Source organism: Neodiprion lecontei, chromosome 5 (assembly GCF_021901455.1).
Source record: "Neodiprion lecontei isolate iyNeoLeco1 chromosome 5, iyNeoLeco1.1, whole genome shotgun sequence".
Lineage (NCBI taxonomy): Eukaryota > Metazoa > Arthropoda > Insecta > Hymenoptera > Diprionidae > Neodiprion > Neodiprion lecontei.
In genome coordinates this window covers 20,227,590-20,250,391 of record NC_060264.1, presented here as the reverse complement: position 1 = coordinate 20,250,391, position 22,802 = coordinate 20,227,590, and the positions used below count along the sequence as shown (strand labels likewise).

Here is a 22,802-nt window from a genome sequence, read left to right as displayed (position 1 = left end):
CTCAGCTCAACGCGATAGCGTACAGTCTACTTTGGTGTGATCGTCACGCTCCCACTCGCATCTCCTGTCTCGTTAATTATTCATGTACCTACGAGTATAACAGCGTTAGACTTCAGCGTCACGAAGTGGCAGGAACGGAAATAATAATGGAGAATTCACTTGATTATTATATACATACACGTATATAATATCACGCATTTCGAGCATCTCACGCTGAAAGATAATTCTCCAATTTTGGGTTTCATATTATATTCATCTCACCGATACTACGAACATAATTTGTCAAAAAACGGCCCGATGATATTGCATTTTAAAGTGAAATTCGAAATCAAAGCTTCTGTACGTCGAATTCTTGAATAAAAATTATTTTCACTGTTGCAGTGACGAAGAAATCTATCTTCCTTTTTTATCGAACACAAAATGACGTATATTCGATCCAAAGTTCGAGCAATTCGAGTGAAAAAATATATCGGACATCGATCGAGTTGACGTCACTTGAAATTCAACGCTGCCTCAAGTTATGGAGGAAAGTTGTAATTTTAATAAAAAATTAAAATCATAGTAATAGTAACAGCAGCAGCACAAAGTATCGTAATAATAATTTAAAAAGTTAGGCGAAGGGTCGGTTTGGGTATTGCGTATGGAAATGGAATTACAAAAGTATAATTTAGCAAGTCTGATACATAAGTATGTAAGCCATGTAAGGCATGAAACCCATCTGATTTATTCGACTTATCATCTACAAATACTCCATGGATAAGTCGGACAATGTGTACATATAGGAAAGGGACGGGCAAAATGAGCACCCCTGAAAATTTATTGTAATTCTTTTTTGTATTTCAGCTAAGGATAAAAACGCCTGGCAACTGTAAAGGGACAGTTTTCATGTTAAGATTCTAAGATCTGGTCATTGAAATCAGTAATTGGAGCTTCGGATCTGTGGGGGGTAATTTTACCATCGATAATATGAGCTATGGTGAAACTGTTTTCATGCAATATTGCTATCGCTAAACGAGAACCAGAAATTACAATATTTTCGTGAATAAATGATGCTCTCACTATGAACTGAGCGCACTTGGGAATGAACTTGGGCTGAATATGAGTAAGTTGCATGAATTCCGCTACAAAAGAGCGATGCACTGTAGAAATTTAAACCATTTCCGTTCATCTGTTTATTTAATACTAGCAGCCTCCGTCGCGGCTTCGACCTGTTTCGAATTTAATGACCTAACCTACAACCGAATTTAACCTAACCACCGACATGCAACACGCTCGTTTGTTCGAGCGACTCACGCGCCACCTATTGTAAAATGGTTGAACCAATTCAGAAACATTCTCGCGCGTGAGAAACGCATTATACGGGACAAACAATTAAATGCTCATTTTTTACGGGACGAACGAGTAAAAATAAAAAATTCTCATAACGCAGAAAACTTCGCGGCCGTGCGCAAAACAACTCGCCAAAGTTTCATCGCAATCGGAATAATGGTATAGGAATTCGTACCGGATAAATAGACAGATAGACTGACAGACATTCATTTTTATATAATATATTTAGATGGATAGATAGGAAAAAAAACGGTGAGTTTGCTCCGTCGGTAAGGGTAGTAGTACTACATGACCATAATGGAGTAAAACCGGAGAATACAATATACTTTTTGAATATTTCGAGGCCCTTATTTTTTTCACGCGTTTTCCTTGTGCCTGGCCTCTGATGGAAGAAAGTTTTAATTGAGATAACTAACGAAAAAGTTTGAAATTAAGAAGAAACTTCCAGGAAACTGCTGTAAAAACGTGTTCATATCGTTGTATAAATCGTTGTTAGATTAATTTTTGCCCCGATTCAATTTACTGTATCAAAAATAGTTCTCAAAAGAATCAACTTCTTACGAGAAACTGCCAGTAGAATTTTTCACAGTGTCTTAAATTTTCCACGGGGTTCAGGGCATTCTTATGGGGGATGTTTAAAATTTTTTATGAAATTTGAGAATGTTTTACGGGGATTTTCTATAGGGTCTCCAGAGAGTTTCAAAAATTATTATCGTAAGTTTGTGTATGAAATTTCATAGGACTTCTGTAGAAATTTCATAGGGTTCCAGAATGATCCAGATGTAGCTTTTAATACACAACTGGTATAAAACTCTGCGTAAAATAAATTGGAATTTTTTACGGGGAATTTCCATGGTGCCTTGAAAATTTCCCACGGAAAGATCGTATTCAAGTTTTCTGTGATATGAAATTTCAAATTTTGTCCCAAAGTTGAAGAATTTAATAGGAGGGGGAGATTTCTATGCGAATTCGATAGGGTTGAAAACTAGCATAGCACTCTGTGCGCATGTTACCCGTATATATTTGAATGTATGTAAGGTATACGTCACTGTCTACAGCAGAAACGTGAATTTTCCCTTAATTACCGCGAAAGGGAAGAAGGGATGGTCGCGTAGGTCGGTTGAGCTCCAGCTTTTATACATAGGTATATTTAAAGCAAGGAAACGTTAGAGAGAGTCCAACAATTCTACCTCGGAGGGAAACCCTTGCCTCTGTCAACGTCTCTGTCCCCTCGCTCAAACCGGTTAATGATCGTGGTGGCAGCCATGAGATGCAGCGCTGTTCGTTCGGGGATCGCTCACTCCTTTCGGTCACTTATATGTACGATATATAATATATATATTTAACGTGGGGTATGACGGATCCCCTGAAAAATTTTGACAAAAAAAAATACATTTTTTTGAAGCATTGAGATATTAGAGGCTTGTAATTTGTTTGGTCTCAGGGGCCGTCCATTAATCACGTGATCTTTTTTTAAGCATTTTTCAACCCCCCCTCCCCCTTGGTGATACGTGGTGAGGTTTAAGACTACCCGTCCACCCCCCACCCAACATCACGTGTATTTTTAGCATCTAAAAAAAATCTTAAATTTCTTAGAATATTTTAGAGTATTATCTTAAATACACATATAAAATATAATCTTATTTTATTCTGAAATTAAGGACCATGATAAAAATGTCCAGATAGAAAGGTTGCAGGTTGTTTTTGATTGGCATAAGAATAATAATAAACGAATGATGTATTACGGCGAGTCAAGGTCACACTACACGCCGCTTTTCGATTTAAAAATCGCGCGTTTGAAAAAATAATGAAAAAATAAATACACGAGATATCTTATTACACCCCCCTCCCCCCTTGTGACATTTCGTGATTTTTGTCAACCCCCCCCCCCCTTTTAAGCCTCACGTGATTAATGGACGGCCCCTCACATATATTGATAGATAGATAATCAAATGATTCATTGTATACAGGTAGAATCGAAGGATGGAGAGTTATTGGAAAAAATACACTAGAACATTTTTGTATCATTTTTTGGAGGTTGTCCGTCGTGACCCGGAATTTTTTTTTTTTTCTTTGAAATTATGGCAATATAATTATGAATTTGACGAGATAGATGAAAACAACTTGTGCCTGGTGCTCAAGAGCCACCAACAATAATTAGTTAGCGGCTAAGGAGGTTCGTCCTGCCCCACGTTCCCTTATAAAGCTTACGAATTTGCAAAGAATTTATGCTGAAAAGACTTAGAATCAGTGCATAAACTAAATTTCTTTGTATGGCTGCTTTGGTTCAATTATTCATGCATTTACTTCCTGTCACCCTTCAGGTCATTATAACTTATTTGGGATTCTTAATTAAACGGAAAAAAAATCAATGTGTCAACTTCAACTAAATACTTCACGGCTTATATTATTCTACCCGACTCTGTTGGAAAAAAAATTTATTTATCACGTCTGTAAACAAAAGTAGTGGTTCTTGAAAAGGTAAAAGAAAAAAAAAAGGAAACAGTGCAAAGTGATGAGTATATTTGAGTAATAGCTAATGAAGCTATTTTTTAAGTGTACCTAAACTCTGTTTAAAAAAAGAAGAACATACTTTGAATGTCTCGTCAAGTTACCGTCTTTGCAGAATAGTGAAAAAACAAACTGACAGCACAGATTGATTTTAAAAGTTCACCGACAAAGTAGAAAATGGCAGCAAATAGTAATTGGGAATAACCTCAAATATCTCATAGGAAACCTACGTACAGATTATAAAACATTCGATTCGTGCAATGAAGTCTTTTAAAAATTATAGCTGGAAGATTCGTGAGAAACAAAAAACTTTAATCGGATAAAAAAGTTGAGAATTACACAAAATAGTATAAAGTAGCAATAATCTGTATAAGATATCGAAATGTTCTGACAATTTGTTCGATGAAAAAAAATTTTCGTGAAAAAGCGAAAATTTTTGTTGGTCAGAAAAATATGATGGAAATTGGATGAAAGAGGTCCGATGTGTACAAAAGAGGTAAACAATTTCCAGTTAGTGCAAAAAAGTAAATAAAACCTTTCCTTGAGGAAATTACACACCTTTACCGTAAAAAAAAACAACCCGTTGTTTGGTTTCGATAAGTCCAAATTGTTGTTCACCTTTTATGAACTTCAGGGTACTTGTTGTAAGTAAAGCCAATCCAAAAGTCATTGTGCTTGAATCGGAAAAGTTCCTCACCCATAAGAAACGTATCACGAAACTTTCATACCTTTAATCCAAGTTTCTCAAATGTTTGCAGTGACATTACGATACTTGCTGTGATTTCTTTTGGAATTTTATCACTATTTTGGAAACTATATTCCTTTTTTTCTGCTCGCTGATTAGTTGAAACGATTTTCTTTACTAAATAATATCGATTCCATGGTTAAACACATTTTCTGTCGAACTTGGATTGAATTTTTTGATGGAACCGAATGAATTATGGGAACAAAATACGCGTTTGACGAGCGATAGACTTCCGTAACCTTTAGCTTTTCTTCTGATTCCAGATCACGGCATCTGGCCAAGCCTGGATCACGCTATGGTTGGTTCATTGCGGAGTATAGACGCGGTTCCGAGGCACCATGTGGTCTTGTCGTCCCATGCAATGGCGAGACAAATCCATGGTGCCCTCAGGCCACTCCACAACGTCCCTTGCAGAGGTAAGACAAGCACATAAATATCACTGATTTTTCCGTCACATTTTTTTCTCAAACTTTATACAATAAATTCTCCGCAACTTCTCTGTATTCAGGATGGGTAGGGTGAAAAGTAACGTCAAAATGTTGTCAAGACCAAATTACAAAAATCCAAATCAAAACACATTTTAGTTTCCTATACTTTGACGTTTCTACGTTTTGACTTTTCTGTATCAATACTTTCTACATTATACACTGAGAGAAATTTTTATCCGGTTACCGCTGAGTCCTTAACTATTTTCAATTTTTACCACGAACGAAAAATATAGTCCTAGGTACAAAATGAAAATTAGTATTGTAGCTGTTACCGGAAAGTCTAGTATCCGTTACTATTCTTTCTCGTTACGATCACTGTTGCTATATTTTCTTGTAACTGTTGCGAAAATTCAATGCTTGTGCAACGATAAATCGACGTTAAAGCCTTACTTAACCAAAAAAGTAGACTAAACCGAACAAACTAATTTTGCATTCCAATTAGCAAAAAAGGATCAACAATAGCGCAAAATGGTTACGTGTTCCTCGTTTTTCGTAATCCCAACAATATTCAAACAGTTTTTTTAACGATACCTGTTCTAATGAATTTTTCTAGTTACTGTAACAAATGAAAAATTTTTCTCAGTGCAACATCCTGTAAGATGGAATTTCAAGCTTAGAAAATTGAATGTTTTGAGCCTTCTATTTTCTAATCCTTCTATATATTTGACGCCCACCCATTCACGGAAAATCAATCGTAGGTGAGGAAGATATCATGAAAATAAGAGGAAAAAAATACATATTCCGGATGTTACGAATTCACGCAACGAGGTAGATATTATTGCGCGGCCAAAAATCGCGAGTCTTGTAGCTCCACCTTTAACGGTATCCGCGAAGGAAATTACGCATCAACTTTACGAGGGAGATATATATCGTGTGTACTTCTCCCTTGAATGCTTTGGGTTTTTTTTTTTGTGACAGGCTTTATTTCCTCACCTAGTTCAATTTTTTCGTTTGCTACAATATCGTACAAATATATTTTCGTGCGATCATTTCTAATCGATAATAGTCGGAACAAATATCGCGATAATTTGACGAACTTTATTCGCATAAGCAATTGCTTAGAAGATTCACAAAGTTAGAAAAAATATATTGCTTTCTACGAACTCCTTGTGATTACCTGTATACCTGCAAGTTTTTCAAACTGGTTTGTTTTTTTTTTTTTTTTATATATATATGTATGTATATACAAAGTCGAGCGGAGGTAACTGCGAATACAGTCGACTGAACTTTGCCACTTTTGTCGATATTATCACGGTCAGAACGGGTACTCATCAAACTTTGCCATTGACGCTGATAAAAATTTTAACCTCTTGGGATCCGCAGCCACATAAAACTTTACGAATCGGCATTAGGTTTCATGGATTTTCCAATGAGGTTCTGTTTAATTACACAGATAATAGATACCTACGCCTCCTAACGCGATCTCCGTGAAATTCGATCTGAAATTAGAACTGGTCTCATTAAATTGTACGCAGTGTCATCGAACCGACGAAACTTGAATAAAACTTTTCTATAATATATTGAATATTCCGTAAGATTCTTGGGATTTAGATAAAATGTAGGGAAAAAAATTGCATTAAATCTATCGATCTAATCTCTTTGGCAGTTGTTAAATGGAGTTTTTGAGATACGCTGAAATCGTAAAACAATTCTGTTTAATTTGCATCAAGCTCTTGGGTATTAATTATATCCTCGAGCTGTTTCAGAGCCTGAATAATGAACTTGATACTCTACAGGCTTTCTCAGCAGGAGCATAGTAGCACTAAGTTTTTTTTAGTGCGATGCTAGTATTTTACAAAATATCGGATAACCTAATCTAGACCGAACTGAATCGAATTGAAACTTTTTATGGCGAGTTCTTTGAAGCCGAATTTAAATCTCAAACACCGTATACAAAATTCCAAGTATATATTGACTTTGAAGTGGACTGGATCTGAACGCCGAAGCCCCGAAACGGGCAAATATTTTTTACACGTCGCAGTGCGGAAAAGCCGAATTTACATCCTTCTATCTTGAAAGTTACGCGGATTCCCAGAGGCCTTCGCGCCTCGTCTATCTGGGTATATTTATGTCGATTCTTGTTTGGGTCAGCTCGCATCCAGCAGCGGTACTGACCCTCCGATAAGAATCGTGAGGTCGCTTTGTCCTCATCCTTTCTCCTCTTCCTCATTCAGCCTTTCTTGTTTCGGCAGCGAACCTCATTTTCCTCGTTTGGATACCTTTTTGTTGGTGGAGAAAAAAAAGCCTACGGTAATCAGGGAAACGACGTCCATTGAAAAGAGCCACCTATCCAATAAGCTTCGATGTAGTATCATAAAAATAAAGAACGTGACCCTCAATCGGGATATAAACCTGATTTGACTTGATCGTAAATATTGAAATTGTCCAATTTCGGTCGACTTTGGGTCGATTCGAGATAAAATTCATAAGAAAATGAAAATTAAGTGTGCTTATGATAGATGTAATTTTCTTTTACAAAACAAAGCTTGATTTTCCAGGCTTAGAATTCTTCATCCACTTTCCATGATCATTAAAACTTGTAGGAACAATTCTGGAAACAATTCTACGTCGTGATAAAACCTAACGCCAACTGACGGTGGCGTCCAGAAGCTGATAGTTCCAAGTTTCGCCGGTAGACGTACTATCTCAATATTACTCAAAGCCATAAAACTCGCGGATTTTTTTTCTTCTTCCGAAAGTTTGTCTCAGGTTTCGGTAAACAGGCGGCCGTGTGTTGGAGTGAAAACGCTATTTCAACACCCTATAAAAATATACGGGTGATTCCATTCCGCCCTCCGCCTGGAGGATATTACAAGGTACCGAGCAAGGAGATAAACGGGCCACGGTATAGAATTTAGTACTAAAACGTGAAGGCAAACGGAGCTAATATATGCCATAATGTATACCTAGACTAGGGTTGAATCGAACATGGGGTAATAAATTTAGGGAAAGAAACTAGCATTTATACGTCGCTTCAGCGTGAACTTGTTAAATTTTCTATAATCTCAGGGAAAAATTTTCTCACGTGTACATAATATGTATGTATCTGTGTATGAAAACTCAATTTCCTACTCGATGTGTTGCTTGCTGCTGCTGCTTTAAACGCGTTGCAAGCCACTCGGAGAAATTTCCCCTGGAACGTTCCGTCCGATCGATATTATTTTAGAGGTTGTATAGGAGTAGACGAACGGAGAAATGAGTGGATTTTAAAAACTTATAACTCGATACACCAGTAATTCACTTTGACTGTGGTATATTTGATCCAGACTTATGTTAAATGAACTCCATTTTTTGTTTTCACTATCAGAATCAATCATTAGGAAGCATCGGTATCGACAAAAATGACAGATAGTTTACTCGATATCATGTTGAGTGGAGACTACGGTATCTGTAAAACAGCTCAACTGATTAACTTCAAATTTGGAGCCAATATCCTTGGCTAGTTTATCCTCTTTGCCGCAATCCGAATTCTTTTTCATGAAATCCAAAAAAATAGATTCTTCTCTCCTCAGAAGTTAGGCTAAGAATGCGGTCGTTTTTTTTCAGCAATCGTCCTGTGTCTTCCACCGGATTCCGAACTCGCCACTCGAGTCCTGACCGAGCTTGATGTTATTCAGGGAAACCATGCTGTGGCCTCGGCCGTCATTCTTATCCAGACCGAGTCCCCGGATCTTTTCTTGCCGCCTTCGGAAGGCAGCGTGAATCGCGCCGACAATGACGGCCCTTCGTCTTCCAACTTTTCAACCTCTAATTCGTCGCGCTCCCACTCGGAACCGAAGACCAAAGTGACCGCAAATACCAGGAGATTGTCACCTTCGCGAAACCTCAGTGACATCATCCGGGAGAATTTGCTAGTTATGGTGCCATTTGATCAGAGGTAAAGTACCTTCGAGTAATTCAACCTGAAGTCGAATATGGAGGGTAGGAAAGATCCAACGAACCGAGCAAAGAAAGAAAGCTTCCGCCTAAGAGAAGCGAGGAGATTTATTCCTCCTCCAGAATCTTTTCGCAGGATCACGACATTATAATACTTTTTCGTACGAAAATACGGATGTCCATGGTTAGAATTCAAATTCCCCCTCATGCATTCTGATCTTTTTGTTTTTTTTTTTCTATATTCAATCCTGGCAGCAGTGTTACCACATTTCATTTTACGCCGCTCGACGAGAACGGTTTCTTTTTAGTGCCCCGATTCATCTCATCCTGAACGAAAAGAGGATCCGAACACTTTACTTTCAGGCACAATGTGGAACAGGTTTACAATGGCAGTCAAACCTACCCGGAGACGACGATAGTTGCTCGTCTCGAAGAGTGCCTCGAGATACTGTCGAGCAGTAATCAGGACGACGTCAATTCGTACAACAAAATTTACACCTACGTTCTGCTAGACTGGCGCGACAATGGGTGGAAACCAGTCCTGAAGGTCACAAAGTCTGAAAATGAGATGGTCGTCATCGAGATCAGCAAGGACGTCAGAACCGATGATGGAGTCTTCGAACCACCTTGCGACGAGGACAGAGAATGCCCTGGTAAATTATCAGGATGCACCTTTTTGTTTCAGTGATTCTAGACATTCATGATTTTTTGTACTCCGAGCACCTTGAATTTGGAAGATGGGTTGACAAGGAAAGTGCTCGAGGTGTACTTCGCCGATTCTCTTCATTCTGTGATATATTGTACTACATCACAAAACATCGGACACGTATTTTTTCAAAGTGCCAATTCCGTCGTACGAGGGGTGAAAACTACCTCTAAGTTTACCTCCGAAAATCCATTTTTCGTCAGATTTTTCCTAAAACCAATTAGACAGTATCCGCTGATAGCAAGCGATGATATGCTCAGTGTTCTTGCCTTCAAGGGTTCCATTATTTGTTTTGGGGTAAACTTCAGGCGTAGCTTTTAGCTATCAAACGTCCGAATTAGCAAGTGAAAAACAAGTCTTCTGATGTTTTATAATGTACTGCAACATGCCGCTAAATGTCGAGAGTCGGTGGGATCAATTTTGGATACATGAGTGTTATTATAAGTCTTATTTTTGAAAAATATTGAAAGAATCGCGCATCAGCCACCCTCTCCATGTTCCTGAATACGCTAGAGCGGTACAAATGGACCTTCTCACGATGTAACCAATCCACGTTCGGGGCATCGATTTCTTTGAATGCCTACATTCATCAGTGTAGCAAGTCCCCGCGGAGTTACCTTCGATCCGGTGCAGTGGAATATTCATTGGGCCATTCGATTTGCGAAAGAGGAAGTAAAGTTCAGGAGCTCATTAGGAAACGCTTAGGGTGGTCGAAGAAGAAATAAAAATCAACTGCCAACTCTACTCTGCGACTCGTTCAGCGTCATTTTAGCACCTGAACTAGACTGATTGGCTTTCATTTTCAGATCGCTAAATGGATTGCTTTGACCCTCAGACGGACGAGAGACTGCCTATTAAGATGTGATTTGTGGTGCCTTTCTCAAAGACGGATGATAGCATCAAGTGGTTCAATTATTATTGCCTTTATCAGAGCTAAAAATTAGTTAGCCAATGAAATATTTTAGTAACCGAGCCTCAGAATCAAGAATAACTTTCCGATCTGTCATAACATGTTCAAATTTACTTCTAAAGATTTTAGTTGTTTTGTCATTATTTCGAGTAACTTCAAATGGCTTAGTATAATCGTAACAATGAACTCATATCGAGTTATGCGAAATACCTTTTGAATAACTTTAGAATAATTCGAAATAAAGTCCATCAAGTAAATGTAAGTCCAATACCAAGGATGTACAACCCTGACTTCGACAACTGGATACTAGGTCCTCCACACTCTCTCCACTCGTCACAGTGCATACCCTTCGTTTATAGAGACACCCATCTCTTCTTCAGATGGTGTTGACCCCTTCCGAATGGCCCACGTGATACTGATTATACTGGTTTCGATATTCTTCGCATTCGTCGCCATCACGACAACGGCTTTAGTCAGGTGAGAAGCTGAACTACTGAAATTATCAAAATCAACGCGCTCATTCCACTCCTTTCACATTCTCTTTCCACAGGAAACACCTGCTAAAGAAGAGGATGTCGAAGGGTCCTTACAAGATCATCTTGACTGCCAGTGACTTCGTATTTCCTCAGGTTCATGACTCGCGTCGGGTGAGTGCAGATTTTGTGATTGTTCTCATATCGACCGTTAATTGATTCAATTATAAAACCTGACGATTGCTGACTCCTTCCAAAACTTTACTGTCAAATGGTCGAAATCCCATTACCGTTGAATGATTCGCGTCAGGATTTAATTCACTTGAAGTTTTGACTGCCCAAACGCTTATAAGTCGGTGTTCGGTGATTAAATGTCGAAACCGTTGTCAACCACCTTGCTCACTAATACGTAATGATTCGTCAAGAGAGGAAACGTAATGCAGTGTTCAATAATGGAAACGGATTGTGCTTTGTGTTTAAGGTCGACGAAGGAATCGAAGCTATGCTTTGCTGTTGGCTTCAGCAGTTGCAGGAATTCGGTGGTCCTGAAGTTGACAAGCCGGACCTTCTTCAGGGTAGCGTTGGCTCTTTGAAACCTCACCTGCAGGCGAGCACCGGAAGCTTGGCACGCCATACGATCTTCAAGGATCACCGAGCTCGCTACAATGTGAGTCCTTTAATATAACTCTCGCTTATTTTATTTTTTTACTTGTATGAGTTTTAAGCCGGTTACTGTAATAATAAAACAACGTTCGATGTAAAGTGAAAAGAAACCCGCGAGTGACAAAATTTCATGGATCTCTTCCATCGTTCTGAAGTCAATTTTCAGTGACTTTCTTATTTTCCATGATATCTTTCTGAGCTGCAATCGAATGATTTTTCGAAAGACAATAACGTAAGACTCAATTACAAACAAGTCTTGATTCTTAGACAAATTTTCAATTCAACGAAAATCCAAGAAGAATTTGAACAGAGGAAAATTCAACCATCCTGAAGTATAAAAAAATGACAAGCAACGACGACTTGAGCTCCGGAGTTATTGTTAATTTTAAACTCTCACCAAGAGGCTGCACCTTTCTTATAACAGACTCTATTTCGCTTTCCGGCGAACGGTTCAATTTACTGCCAAGTAAAGTAATGGAGATTTATGCTGTCTCGATTTTACCTGAAAAGAAATCCCCTGGCCTCGCGAATTTGTTCAGTTTATCGACTCTTCGATATTCGGAACGCTGAACTGAACGAAAGAAGAAATGCAAAAGAGAAAGAATGCGAGACGCTGGCAATTGAATTTCCAATTCAATTCCAATTCCTGCTAGAGAATACGCTTGTATCTTGCCATATATGGAGGCATTAAAATTGAGCCTGGTGAATTTTCTAGATTGTCTCATCATGTAAAATCCTGGGCAACAAAATGAAAGTATTGAAGCAAAAGAGAAAAAATATCGCTGAAACATACCAAGAACCGATTGAAATGAATTGACGATTCTTTGAAAAATTATATTCAGTATTGCGAAAATAGAACAGATCTGTTCAGGTTTGCAGAAAACGTTTGGTGCCACGGTTTTTGCTACTTACAAGCCGAAAAATATGGATTTTATTTCATTAATATTATTATTGTCTTAGAACTATCGTTCGCGTTGCATTTTAATGAGATAAACCTCTAAAGGGTGTCTCGTTTTTAACTCATACAAGCAAATTTGACCTTTAAATGACCCCTAGAGGTCACTTCGACCCTTAACATAGATATCTATCTAAACGTAGAATTTCGTGCTCTTTCAGAATACGAGGTAAAAAATAGGGGTTTTCATTTGATACTCGACAACTTTTATTTGAAATATTTTTTGATTGTCTTGAAATGCTAAAATGAGACACCCCGTATATTCAAAGCGACAGACACTCAAACTTTTTCTTACTTCTTGCTGCATCGCTTTGTCTTTTCTTTACACATCGAGAAAATGCTCGGCACATAAATTTATAATCCAATTATCGAAGGGCAAGCGAAGAACGGGAATGAATTTTCCCTGTCTCAAGAAACGGTGCTGACGAGATGCTAATTGCTCCAATTAATTCATTTGCATTTCGAACAATTTTTATCGCCATGTGTCATAAAAGTCTGTGAAAATCGCTTAAATTAGACTTGAAAGGGGGATAAAATTAAAAATGTTAAACTTCGTCGATAATATTTTATGAATGAAACTGTCTACCATCGCACCGAAAGAAAAAGAATTAAACATCAGTATCGTGTCAAAGGAGAAATTTTACATCCATTTCTGCTTACTGCTCGTGTTTCTTCACCCTTTATCGAACAAGTCACACGCCTTTATAAAGATTTTGACCCAAAATTACACACACGTCTGACCACCGTGAGGCAAAAGTGACAAAATTCAATCGCTTGACCCATTTGCGACGTGTCAGGCATCATTATTATTCCGTCACGACCCTCGTCAAACCACCGCGTTGGGTAGATATATTCTTTGTAGAATCTCGTTCACCTCTTGCGTTGCCAAAGAGCTTGAAAATCGCTGAAAAATACCAATGCATACATTATTTGGCAGGGTGAAAAATCGTGCTCACGATGTTTCACCTTTTTCCATTATTCCGCAGGCAATTTTAATTCATATGTGTTCAATATATCTCTCTCTCTCTTTTTTTGTTTCCCTGTTTGTTTTTGTTTTTCTCATTCTAAAAGTAAGTGGGCGAGTGAGCTGCTAGATAAATATTAATCATAAATTGTTTTTTTTTTTTTTTCTCTACTTCTATCCATTTCTCATCTTTCTTAGCCTTTTTTCTTCTCAAAATTTTTATTCCAATTCAAGCTTCCCCACTTGAATAATATTTCTTATGCAGAATCGTGTGTCCTAAAAATAGCTGGTTACTTCGAGCATTTTCTTCCAAGTTACAAATTTATCGATCAAAATTTTTATAGTCTGGGAAAATTTTCTTAACAAAGAATTGCTCTTGAAAGTAACCCTGAATTTAATAAAAACTCCACATTTCCACTGTTCTTACCTCAGTCCTTTTCTCCCTGCCCAATATTCTCTGAAAACTCGTTGTCTCACCTACCGTAGAAAGTTATGTGAAATGGAAAATAGCGGTGGAAGGCGCGCAGCACGACTTTCACTTCAATCGTTTGGAGTCTCATTTTATGCGAAAAAAGGGTAAGTTGACTGCCAGGTGGTAGTTCTATACTTTTTCTGTTCCTCGTCCAGCATTATTGCCTCATGGTAATGACACCACCGGTCTGTTACATTGTCACTGTGTTTTCCTAAGATTTATTCAGAGTTATTCGAACTAGTACCTAAACCGATTCGAACTTCCCGCCAATAAAGTATTTAATTTAACGCACGAAGTCTTGATATGAAAACCGAGTTCGTGGTAAAAAAAAAAAAATTAACAGTCTGTGAAAACAATGGCGTTTTGTAATTAGAAAAAGGTTTTGGTTAATTTTTGGTCACAATCGTGATTAGTATGTGATATTATTTTTTAATACCATTGACACAACAATGTCCGATGGTGCACTGAATTCTGTACAGTTATTTTTTTGTGAAAATATCGCCAATTCATTTTTCACACGACGAGAGATCACGCAATAGATACGCCGATTTACAAAAAAAAAAAAAAAAACATATAACATCGGCCAACCATTCGACTAAAATGAAGAGAGCCGTTTTTTGGTATTTGTTATCGAGAAAAAAAAAAAAAAAAAACAACTTACTTTCGTTATCCGATGGAGAAGCTTTTACTTTTCTGCGGATCTTACCGAAACATGCTGATCATTTTTTCAACTACCTTATGTCGGTACAAAAAAAAATAACCAGCATGTTTTCAGAGAATTCATAGAAAGATAAAAAGTTTTTCAGAAGATATCGAAACGAGTTGTCAACTATTTTTTTTTCCGATGAATTTCCATTCACTGAAGTCCTGAGACAGGGGTGTCTTTATTTTTGCTCAAGAGTGTGTCTAAATTTTTTTTTTTGACGAAATCAGTTTCTCTTACTTCATGATCATTCCTCATCCGCCGATATTCCGGATGTGATTTCTAAAGATAAAAGACAGCGTAAACCACGTTTGGTAAATAACTCTCACGGGGTAGCTACCGTCACTGTTTCTGATTTGTGAAGAGAAGATGACCATTAGGAAGATGGATTTTAACAAAGGACCTAGTGCCGAACCTTCGGGGACTCGACCTGTTGCATAATTCAGACTGAGCGGGAAACCCTTTGTACCGAGGTAGTCAGACAGCAAAAGCCCGAATAGCAGAATCAGGGTGAACAAGTTGGAGACCATCACGAGACACGCCTTCGAACCTAATAGCGAACGAACGAAGACAACCGGCCGTCAATAATGGCGTGAAATGTTCGTTAGCTGGTCTCACTTAATCATCGGCGTCTCCGTCTAATTGGGAACGATTATTCTCACCGATTTTCCTGCAAGCTCGAGTTGATTTTCCCGAAGCTCAATCAAGCATCCCGCCCAATTCACCTCGACTGGCCGATCACTCTAATCTTGTTCCGGATTTAGTTATGTCCAGAATGTCCGTCTCTATTTATGCCAGTTGAGGTCCCTCGAGGTTCCGCAAAGTGTGGGTTCTTATTTTTATGTTTTCCGTAACCTTCTTCACTGCGAAGAAAATTTCCAGCGCTTACTCTGCAAGAATAATTTACGAATTCATCTTTTATCCTGTTCTGAAAATCTGCGGGAGTGAGTTTACGATTTCACGTACGAACAGTGCCTGTAACTTAAGTATTAAATGTTAAATATAACTTGCTTTATAAATTCTTCTTTGCGCAGCAGCTTAGGCAAAAAAAAAAAAAAACAAATGGACTGCGACAGAATTTTTCTATAAGACATATTAAAGTAGAATAATGTTTCAATCGACTTGAGATGGGAAGAAGCCGGAGATATTGTCGTTTTTCTTTTTCTTTGCTTTTTCATCCAAGTACTATGGTTGGTGAAATCAATATACGGCGCAATCACGAAAGTTTCCACGAGTTCACACAGAAAACGGTGTAAAAAGAAATGCAAGAAAACTGCATGTACGGGAACTTCTGGAAGATTGAAAAATTTTCACAACGGAACTCGGGAAACTCTTCCCACCTATTTTACCTAGAAACGATGGATTTTTCTCCATTCCCGGAATATTAACGGTTCAGCTGATTTCTCAAGTAGACGTTGCATGATTTATAATTTTGCTGTACGAATAAAATTGTTGTTTTTTTTTTCTTTTATTTGGTTGTGTAACAACTTGTCAAGAACAAAAAACAGAAATGAATAACCGAATTGCGATTCAATTGTGGAAAGAGACAAATGAATTGACATTGAAAGTTGATGGAATTATTCGCAAATTTTAAGTTTTAAAATTATCGAGCTAACAGGTGTATCAGCAATGAAACATTTAATCGCGATATAATAAATTATAAGAAACTGATTGATACTCGAAAATCAAAGTTCTTTTTTTGGGAAGTAGAATATTATAACTACTCCATATTGTAAATTATGAAGACAATTAGCAGAGTAAATTTTCGTTCAAGAATGGATAAAAGATTCTAGAGAGAGTTGACTCGAACTCAAAATTTAAAGAGGCTGTTGATTAGTTTATATACTTGATGATACGGTTCGTACAGAAAATGAATAATTAGATTTTTGATACTATGTTGGTAAAAAGTTATCGCAAAAATATAATGTTGTATCATTTAAGCGAAGCGAAAAAATTGGAATTGATCGTGAAATATTCGTTGGCAAAATTCATGCAGAGAATTCAAATTAAATCCTTGGAAACAGAGCGAGGCGAAAGCGAACCTTTTGAAGTCAATATGCACAAAAGACCAAAACTCTCAGCATTGTATTTAATGTTTAAATTTATTCCGCACAGATGTTCAAGCTTTGAATGCGGTGTTTCAGGGGGACTTGGTTGAGCTCAAAGAGATTCCTTGTCAAGGAGCGTTCGAGCTGAAAAGCAAAGCCATGGACGTGATAGTCACAGTGAGAATAAATTCTTAATTTCTATCTTCTTTCCTGCCCTGTGGATCCGGAAAATTAATTTCTCTGTTGTTTTTCTCCCTTGTTCTACTTTCTTCGACGACAAGATCCACGGACTGAGACACGAGAACTTGAATCCACTGATAGGATGTTTGACGGAACCAACCAGGCCTTGTCTTGTGTCCGAGTATTGCTCCCGGGGATCTTTGGAGGACGTTTTGGTCCAAGATGAAATAAAGCTTGATTGGTCGTTCCGGTTGTCCCTGCTGACGGACCTAGTGCGGGTAATTAAACGCAGACTCCTTCCGTGATGTGAACGTATATAAAAACACACTCGGTGTTCCGTTTTGAACGAAACAAACTGAAAGTCTAGAATCTCTGATGGCAATAATGGAGTATTGCATAAAAGTTTCATGTCTTTCAGAATGAAAATAGTTACCTTCGTTTATTTTGTGTGAAATGATGAACTTTTTTCAAACACTTCTACCTGTACGTATAATTTCAACTTAAAGCACACGACAAGATGCATCCAACGAGTCCAAACACGATGATTTTCGACTACTTATTCGCGAGATATCGCAGTTTGAAGTTTTATTCGCGCAAGAAGAGCTTGCAGCTCAAGCAGGTGAAACGAGCTTGCGCTAGTCTCAAACTTCAGAGTACAAAATCTCTTGGACGGTTCGTCCGAAATCATCAAGCTTAGGCTCTCTGAATTCGTCTTGATGTCAGGTACAAGGTTAAATCGAAAAATAGTATACCAAACTATTCAAACAAACGGTTACCATTTTTTTACTCACTCAAAGCGTTAATTCTATCTTTTTCCCCGTACGAAGTCATGAAACGTTTTATTCCCAACTCTCTCCATTTGCAAAATGACAAACAGCAGGTTCGATCAAAATGGATCAGCGTAAATTCTTTTATGCCCAGTCAAATTTTATTATTCACCAGTTTTCACCCGTTCCTCTATTTCTATGATTTATAGGGGATGAGGTATCTACACAGCAGCCCAATTCGTATTCACGGATATTTAACCTCGAGGAATTGCGTCATAGACGCACGCTGGGTTCTAAAAGTATCGGATTATGGGTTGCCGGCTTTTTACGACGCCCAGAATGTTGTTCCGCCGGCGAAAACGGCCAGAGGTAAGTCTAAAGTAACCCTTAGGTAGACGTAAAGTGAATACAAAAATTAGTGTAAAAAATGCAAACATAAAGGTCAAACATGAATAATTATATCTGCAAATTTTATTTTTACGCGTTAACATTTCTCTCATTTTTTAATTTGAACTGTTTTACTAAATTCGATCACGTCCTTTTGTATCTTTATTTTCATTTTTTGCCTTTTGATTTAAAGATGTTGCGCGGGCAAACAATTAATACGTTACATCTTCGCTGTGAAACGGATGTCTTCATTAACATTACGGAGTAGATATCTTAGATACGGATGTACATATATACGGATACGGATATATATATAGATATATATATGTATGTATATATATATACATATATACACACCATGAGACCCGAGGCGCTTTCTCGCCGTCCAAGTCATACTACGGGATCAGGGTTAAGTACAGCAGAGTAGAGGAGATAATTTAGTTTACGATAAGTCGCGTTGAAGAGACTCGAGTCTCAAATTAATCCTGCAGCAAGGCTCTGCGAAGGCTGACTACGAGGGGAAGTGAAGATCTGTGGAGAAGAGAGCCGTGTGCCTAATCGCGATTTGAATTTCATGCATCCAGGGACGGCACAGTCAAGATTCGAATGAAAAGGTTTACAAAAGTGAAAAAGACAAACCACAATAGGAAGAAGAAAAATTTGGAGAAATTACAGTGCACGAGGATAAAATAAAATGGCAATAAGACAGACGGAAAGGAATAATAAAAATAGTATTCGATCTGACGACGGAAATATGTCGTCGTCGACGTGAAATAGTTCGTTCGATAAATTTCTGTTACGGTCTAGACGATAGACGAAAAAGCCCAATAACAGTCGCGTATATTTGTCAAATTTTTACATACATGTCGATCCGTATACACGTTGAATTGGAATGTGATCCTATGAAAAATATACGACAGCCTGAGTTTCAAAATAAGCTTTGCAAAAGGTAAAAAATAATTCATTATCGAGATTTTTTGAAAATTGCAGAAATTTTAATTCAAAAAATAGGATTGAATTTTTCCTCATCAATTAAGAATAATCGGTATTCATGGGATTTCAAATTCTTCCGGCACGATTAAAAGCCTATATATTTGGAGTGACTGCCAGAACTTGATGCAAAAACGCTTGTTCACATTGTTAGGGTTTAAAAATTTCGCTGAGTGAATATTTTTGCGCACGGATCAACGCACAGCAAATGAAAGCAAGCGCTCATATTGACCGTAGTAAATTGGTCGAATCGGGAACGACCCATATTTGCCACAGCCTCTCGGGACTACGAACCTTGTTCACTCTTTTTTGTTATCGATACAGTAAATGCTAATGTTTGAATTTTTTACTTCGGAAAACCGCTGCTCTAACTATTTACTTGTCGTAATAAACTGTTTGATAATTTGAGAGTAATTGTAACTTGAGTAGACTCGTTTCAATTGACATAAAAAATAATAAGCGTTTGATTCACAGTGATTGGCATACATTAGAATAATTTTTTTTTTTTTTTCATTTTCTAACGAATCTTTTTGCTGCTGAAAAATGCAATTGTTAGATTATAATTGATTGGATTTGTAACTCAGAGAAGAGGGGAAAAAAAAATGTTATTCTTAATTATATCACGATTTATTCGTTGAACCGTATTTTATTGTAGCATGGATATAAATTTCAGGAAAATATCAAAATTTATGTAATTGAAACAAACCGTAAGTTAGTTACAAAGAAAGCACTCGAGGAATTCATTGTTTATATTCATTCTGTGATTTATTGTAGTACGTCCAAACACTTGAGATCCGAATTTTTTTCACGTGCAAATTCAACCCTTCAAAGGGTCAAAAACCACTATTAAAATTAACTCGAAAAAATCAATTTATATGCTTTCTCGACATTTAAGGCTTAATTTGTCAGATATAATTTAAATAAAGATGAAACAAAGAGATAACATGAAAACTTGGGCTCAATTAAACTACCACGGTCACGAATCCCAATTCAAACCACGTTATTTACTATCGACAGGCAAAGACATCCACAGTGTTTTACCCTCAGGGGCTGCAGCCCTTATATTAAGGGCAGTACTTTAGGTGAAGTTCTTACACCTTTAACGGTCGAATTTGGACTTCCGAAACCACGTGTGCAATTTCATTTGATGTATCACAACACATCACAGTAATATAAAATCGGTGGGGTACTTTCCTGGTTGGAATCTAGTACCTAGTTATATCAGGTGACAACCACGCCTCACAGACTTCAATTTTTTTTATTTCTCTCGGTAGGTGGGAGGTTTGAATTTTTTTTTATTTTCTGTTTCCCTGGCGGGGGGTTGTTTGAATCTGGAGATTCAGATTTCAGCACGCTGCATGTAACCCGCCAAGTTTTGTATGTTTCAGACCTGTTATGGACGGCTCCGGAACTCCTCAGGCATTCCGGGTTGAGGAAGAGAGGCACACAACCCGGGGATGTTTACAGTTTTGGGATAATCATGCAAGAGGTTGTTGTGCGAGGCGCACCCTTTTGCATGCTCGGATTATCTCCCGAAGGTATGAATGCCAAAACATATAATAAGGATCTCTCTATTGTTCATTTTGTCTAATAACACTTCATAACGCTTGAGTTTGACACTATAGTGCGAATGTGTTGTTCTATTTTGGTTCGTCAATATTTCAGAGCAAATCAATCAGGCAATTAGAAATACGCTTACTTTAACCTGAATCGGAAGAGCGCTAAATTAGATTCCGACGAGTTGAGGGAAACGGACAGAATCACAGGATTAGCATTTCCTGCAAGGTGGAGATTCGCCCGGGCGGAAGATGAGAGTTGAACGTTTGGCTATGTCAGCGGGTGTCTTAGACGTCTTCGTTGCGGAATTTGAACCCCGCAAGTTTCCAGATTAGAAATCTAAGTTCTCCCTTGAGCTTATCTATCAAGTTCTCTTCAACGTTATTACACAGCCTCGGGGTCAACCAGCTTTAGGGAAATTGAATTATCGCAGTCAGCAGTTATATGCTACCCAGCGCTGTGTATTTGTACATTGAAAACTGAAATATAATGTTCTTTCGATAATGGAACTGTAAACTCTGTACTTTTAAACACTAATCATTTTTTTCTCTTATCAATATTAATTAATTTATTATCAAATTCTTCGAAGTCTTATAATTTATGATCTCTGGACTTGAGATCATCTAACGTAAGGAATATGGATATATTCTTTTCACTCATCCACTTCCATTGAAATCAGATTTCCTAAGTTGTCTGGGTCACTAATTACGAATTTGTCCAAGGAATTATAAAATCAAAAATAACATTCTTATACTCTTATGTAAAAGCAGTAATTCTGAATTCTATTATTCTAATCTGAGATGCCGAATGGTTTTCCTCATCTTTAAAACTTATGAGACCGATGGTGATGCTTCAAACGCTCTTTCTATTTCCTTACCTTGCAATTTCGTGACATTTTTTTCCTCTTTTTTGTTTCCTCACGTTTGTGATACGCTTAAATTTACCTTCAGATATCATAGAAAAAGTGAAAAGACCCCCACCCCTGATAAGGCCGTCGGTAAGCAAAGGAGCAGCGCCTCCGGAGGCAATAAATATCATGAGGCAATGTTGGGCCGAGGCGACCGATCTGCGTCCGGATTTCAACGCGGTCCATGACCTCTTCAAAAAGCTGAATCACGGAAGGTGAGTGTGCGACTTTAAGCCGCCTTTTCTCACTCCACTCGACCATCCTCCCTTTTTCCTCTTCCCCACAACTGACGAACAGGTGCGTTGCCTAACGAGCGGTTAATTCACACAAGTACAATATCATGCATGATACGCTTCGCAGGGCGTTCTCGGTGCGAAAGGTTATCAGGACGTGATGCAAGCGAGAAATAAGGGGGAAATAAGCGTTAGACGATGTTTTCTACTCCACCGAGAATATGTGTCGAGGAATCAGAAACTTTACAGGGTAAATATGTTTTATAGACGGCTAAAAAAGTGAGTGAATTTTAGAAATTTCATTGTTCCGTGGACCATTTTTCCCGACTACAAAGATGAAATGACTCATGAGAACTTCAAATGATCCTAACAAACTGGATAATATCAACTGACGCAAAATAACTTAGAATGATTCCAGCATCACTTAAAGTGATGTCAAGTGATTCAGGCGTATTCGTAATTTCGAGTTCATTTTTCTGTATTTGACGAAAAAGTTGGCGGGAATTTCCATCGAAGGATAGTCGACAGGACAGAATGAGTTGATATTAAAGCCGCTATAGTTCCAGCAGTTCGCCTAGTGGACGAGGGAATTGAAGTGTGAAGGAGGAGGTGGAAGAGGGGAAGGAGAAGAGAAGATGGGGGGGATATAAGAATGGATCAAAGTAGCCAGCTGAGCCAGCCGCGTGATGCAATCAAATCCCTTTGATCGTTGAACGGTAGATTTGACTCACAATCTGATACACGTCCACCTCGTCAGATTAACTTTGCGTAGTCGACCAGCTTTAGCCCGTTGGCTTGTCCGTTGGATAAAAAGTTTCCTGTGATGATGTCGCGAACGAAGGAAAGAGGAAAGCTTTCCAATCTTGGATAGTTACCCTCCCCCTGTCTCTGAGCTGCAGGAGTTTATTATTTTCACGGTCAAGAAATCCTTCCGACCG

At 38.0% G+C, this 22,802-nt stretch overlaps 1 protein-coding gene across 1 annotated transcript in view; it reads left to right on the top strand.

Annotated features, from left to right (window-relative positions):
* The window catches only part of LOC107225773 (retinal guanylyl cyclase 2), a 143,186-nt gene that overhangs the window by 107,237 nt on the left and 13,147 nt on the right, over positions 1–22,802 (top strand). Inside the window, exons 7-17 of the mRNA XM_046741182.1 lie at positions 4,849–5,001; positions 8,620–8,950; positions 9,313–9,602; positions 10,946–11,042; positions 11,116–11,212; positions 11,520–11,705; positions 16,940–17,020; positions 17,125–17,301; positions 18,000–18,159; positions 20,556–20,705; positions 21,675–21,846. Coding sequence (XP_046597138.1) covers positions 4,849–5,001; positions 8,620–8,950; positions 9,313–9,602; positions 10,946–11,042; positions 11,116–11,212; positions 11,520–11,705; positions 16,940–17,020; positions 17,125–17,301; positions 18,000–18,159; positions 20,556–20,705; positions 21,675–21,846 — 1,894 coding nt within the window. The remainder of the gene's footprint in view (positions 1–4,848; positions 5,002–8,619; positions 8,951–9,312; positions 9,603–10,945; positions 11,043–11,115; positions 11,213–11,519; positions 11,706–16,939; positions 17,021–17,124; positions 17,302–17,999; positions 18,160–20,555; positions 20,706–21,674; positions 21,847–22,802) is intronic.